General features: G+C 33.1%; 1 protein-coding gene across 1 annotated transcript; it reads right to left on the reverse strand.

Annotated features, from left to right (window-relative positions):
- Positions 1–1,388: 1,388 nt before the first annotated feature.
- LOC111439998 (thioredoxin-like protein YLS8) lies at positions 1,389–1,964 on the reverse strand. The gene is made up of 2 exons (XM_023077391.1): positions 1,633–1,964; positions 1,389–1,583 (listed from the first exon to the last, which is right to left on the reverse strand). The coding sequence occupies exon 1, from the start codon at positions 1,932–1,934 to the stop codon at positions 1,635–1,637; it is 300 nt and encodes a 99-aa protein (XP_022933159.1). The 5' UTR covers positions 1,935–1,964; the 3' UTR covers positions 1,389–1,583; positions 1,633–1,634.
- Positions 1,965–4,512: the final 2,548 nt, after the last annotated feature.

The raw sequence follows: 4,512 nt of genomic DNA on the forward strand, positions 1-4,512 counted from the left end.
AGGCTAGACTCATATTTAAATTATTAGTTTTAAGTTAGAATAGGTTGTTTTGCTTGTTTTAAATTATTTTGTATTTGTTTTTATTTTCTCTAAATTTTAGTATTTTGTATTTAAACACGTAAGACCATGGCTGTGTTTTCCAGATAAGAAGTTGTTTTAAACGTTTTTTTGAAGTTTACGTTATCAATTATGTTCATGTAAGAGTTATATTTTCGCATTATAGATGAACATGAGACGTTAGTAGTGACTCTGAGTATGTGGAAATTTAGGGTCGTTGCAGCATTACTTTGATATCTACAGGGATAACAGAGATAGAACCAAATGCAACAATACTCTGTGTTTGTGGATTGTGGGAGAGCAAGGTATGTGTATGTTCGACTATAAAACCAAATTGTATGATATTTGCCACACTTGGCAGCCAAAATAAATATAACTTATCAATATATCCATAAATTGGAAAGTTCAATTATAATATCATAATAAATGAATATTAATATGTTGTTTTTGTGTGTGTTTTTTTTCTTTCTTTAAAATTTGATATGGTGTATTAGTTTTAATGAATTATAATATTAAGATTTGTTAAGGTATTAATTTCTTCTACTTTGATCGAAATTATTTGAAGATGTCTCCATAATGTGGTAAAGATTGGCTGGGTTAAAGTCCTTCTCGTTCGCTTCATAAAGGTGTTCTTCCGTTATAATCTCCAACTTTGAGAATTGTTCCTGCTTGAGAAATGAGCATGCACCTGAATGCATAACTCTTAAAAAAAATACGGACAATAAGATGTTTTTCAAAAAGAGAAAACACATAGTAGGTATAACTTTCCTCATTTATGGAAAATCTCCAATACTTTTTTCAAACATAAACCAAACTCAAATACAAAAGGAAACTAACTTCCTCTTTTCAATAAGTTTTTAAATTTAAAAATTCATTAGCCTGTAATCTTTACCATACTGGCTCTCTTGTTTGGACCAAGAGGGTTTGTTTTTCAATCTTGGACCAAATCTAGAAGAGTATTCTTATTTTTATTTGCTTATCTATTTGTATTGAAGTATCAATTAAATTTATAGCCACCAAATCAAAATTTACGGCTCTCAAGTGGTCCGATGGGCCCAAACTCGCATGTTGCTTTCTTGTCTATCGTGTAGGTCACAACCTACTCTCTTAGATATGACATTCTCTCTGAGAGATCCCACATCGAATGGAGAGGTGAGCAAAATATTTTCATAAGGGTGTGAAAACCCCTAGTACATGCGTTTTAAAACCTTCATCAACCAAGCAATTATTTATTGTATTAGAAGTTCAGTGTTCATACCCTTTTAGTTCATAAACCAGGCAGTTCAGTGTTCATTTTCATACCAACTATTGTAATCAAATAACATCATCAATAGATCGGAAAACAACTTATTCAACCAAAACATACCTGATCAAAAGACTTGTTTACCATAAACAGTTATATTCCCTCATCAGAGGTCCAACAGTGATCAAATGTTTTGAGAAGTCATGGCACACAATGATATCCAAAATAAACCATATCCTTTTCACAGAGCGAATAATGTCATAGAGTACACATTTTCGAGACGCAATCTCTAAAATTTAAGATCAATAAGAACTTGCAGAAGCAGCAGAACGTCTTAGTAGCGATATTTGGTTGAATAGTCCTTAGGTGCAATGACTAAACCACGTCCTTTCCTTGCTCCACGATAGACTGTTTCAATGATATTGATGAACTCTTGCAGGGCCCAGTTTATCTTATTGTTGTTACCAGTACCAAGATCAATCATTATGTGCTTGTTCCTAAAGAAGAACATGACAGTGGAAGGATCATACAGCTCGTACATTGTGTTGAAATCAGGAACCTCAGTGATATCCACAAGGTATATTACTGCAAAGTTCTTGATCGTCTCAGCAACTGAGGCCAACACCTCATCCATCTATATTAAAAACATACCAATCAGATAATAACATCTCAAAATACTATAAAGATGATCACGTAGAGTAAACCAAACAAATTATGTGAAAAAATCTTCATGACTTTAAACATTCACGATGGAAGGATTGTGGCTCCGTGCAACAAAAACAAGGGGGAAAAGACTCTAAACAAATCATACACCAAAAAAGAGTCTAGATGGCCCATGAACTCAAACTTTGATCATCCCGCTAGCATGGAAAACCTCGTGTATACAGCAACAACAATCAAAGACTGGATTATTAAAGATCAATAGGAAAGTCGTTTAATAACTTCATTTCAGGTACATAATAGGACTGATGTGCTCAAATACATAGGAAAGCATGATTATAGAAAGCGAGGAGCACAATTGCAACAGAACAGATGATGATAACAGAGAAGATCGAGCAACCAATTCTAAAAATTGCACATAAAACTCAGAAAATTGGTCAATTGAGGCAAGCATACATACAAAAATCAAGCCCAGATTAGCAAAAAGTTTATCAAATTGCAACAAAAATAGCCCTAGAATTTATTTCTAGGGTTTCTTCTTCCTTACGACCATACTTATCAAAATCGAAGGTTGTTATCCTTCCATAGGTGTTTATGGATTTGTTGGTTGCTGAATTTCAAGCGAAGAGATCGACTTTCAAGCTTTAACTTCAAATCTGGTGGATGTGAAATGAACTCAATTGATTTTGACCCATACTAAACAAACGAGCTTTCATTTTGGGTCAAAATATTATTTAGATACATAACCTTTTGTAGATGAGGTATGAGCTACCCTACGCGTCATTTAAAAGTTACGGTATGAATTAAGATAACAAATTTCGATAGCTCGATTTCTTACTCCTAAAATGTTGAACTAAAATAATCAAAATATAGAGACCTATTAGACATTCTGTCAGAGTCTAAACGTATAATTTAAATGTCCAATAAGCTTTTAATCTTACATGATCTTACACACTCTTTATATGGAATGTTCATATGGAATGTTCTTACTACATCTTCCTTGTATAGAATTTAAATGTTAAATAAGAAATATTATCAAATTTATTTTAATTTATACATTTTTTTAATAGGATCTGTATTAGAAAATGAAAATTTTTTGGTAAAAATTTATTTGAAAAAAAAAAGTCCTTGTCTCCAATGTAATCTCCATGAGGAATCGTCCCTCTAATCTCCAAAAAAAACTAAATGGAGGATTTCGCACCTGATTTCCTCGATAATCATCTCTCTAATCCCCACTAAACCAAACCGATGATTTTTCAGGAATAAACAATAAAAACCGAAAAAGAGAAAGCTTTCCCAGGCATTTGTAGACATATGTTGGAATAATAAACAATAAATGAAAATGTTATCAAATGATTCATATTTAGTATTTATGGCAAGAATACGAATATTGAAACCTCTCAAAGATACAATCAACTTTTACCTTCCATTACACTATTTATATTTGACTATACATTACTTATTTATTAATTTCTTCCACTTTGATCGAAATTATTTGAAGATGTCTATTAAGAGGATATTTTGCCGTGAGAATTGGTTAGAATATATCTTAGATATTTAGAAAGTTGTTAGTATAGATTTGATTAACCGTATATTTTATTTATTTACCAGATTTAATTAGATATATATTTTTCTATTTTTAGGTATTAGTTGATAGTTTGTATCCTATTTAAACGTGGTAAACCTGAATGAAGATCATACTTTCGATCCCAATTCTATTTCTATTTCTCATTCTTAACATGGTATCAGAGCACCGATCTTGGTGTTCTTTAATATCAAAATTTCCTTTATGGCGGAATCAGCCAAATCTAGCTTCAAAATTTCGGATGTTGATTTAACACATCCGTACTATATTCATCACTCTGATCAGCCAGGATATTCACTTGTTCCAATCAAATTAAATGGAGCAAATTATCAATCCTGGAGGAAATCAGTTATGCATGCTCTTATTGCCAAGAAGAAAATTGGCTTCATTGATGGCACAATTGAGGAACCGTCCCAAGATGCAAATTCAACCGAATTCGAACTCTGGAATCAGTGCAACAGTATGATAATATCTTGGTTAACTCATTCCGTTGAAGCAGATATCGCTAAAGGCATTATTCACGCCAAGACAGCTCATCAAGTGTGGGTTGATCTTCACGATCAATTCTCACAAAAGAATGCTCCAGCAATTTTTCAAATACAAAACTCGATAGCAACGATGTCACAAGGAACCATGGCACTGTCAACATATTTCACCAAGCTCAAAGCACTCTGGGATGAACTGGAAGCGTACCGCACACCATTTACCTGTAATCAACGTCAAATACATATTGATCAACGCGAAGAAGACAAGTTGATGCAATTGCTCATGGGGCTCAATCAGTCTTATAAAACGGTGAGATCTAACATATTGATGACGTCTCCATTACCTAATGTGAGGCAAGCCTATTCATTACTTGTACAAGAAGAGATGCAGCGTCAGGTAACTTCCGAACCTACTGAGAAAATCTCGATTGCATCAGTAGTGCAAAAGAAAACAATATATTCAAAATTCGCCAAGGACAAAT

The sequence above is a fragment of the Cucurbita moschata genome, unplaced genomic scaffold, assembly GCF_002738365.1.
Source record: "Cucurbita moschata cultivar Rifu unplaced genomic scaffold, Cmos_1.0 Cmo_Scf00127, whole genome shotgun sequence".
In the NCBI taxonomy this organism is placed as follows: domain Eukaryota; kingdom Viridiplantae; phylum Streptophyta; class Magnoliopsida; order Cucurbitales; family Cucurbitaceae; genus Cucurbita; species Cucurbita moschata.

Excerpts from the sequence above, each read along its gene's own strand:
- LOC111439998 (XM_023077391.1), bottom strand. The coding sequence starts at position 1,934 with ATGGATGAGGTGTTGGCCTCAGTTGCTGAGACGATCAAGAACTTTGCA.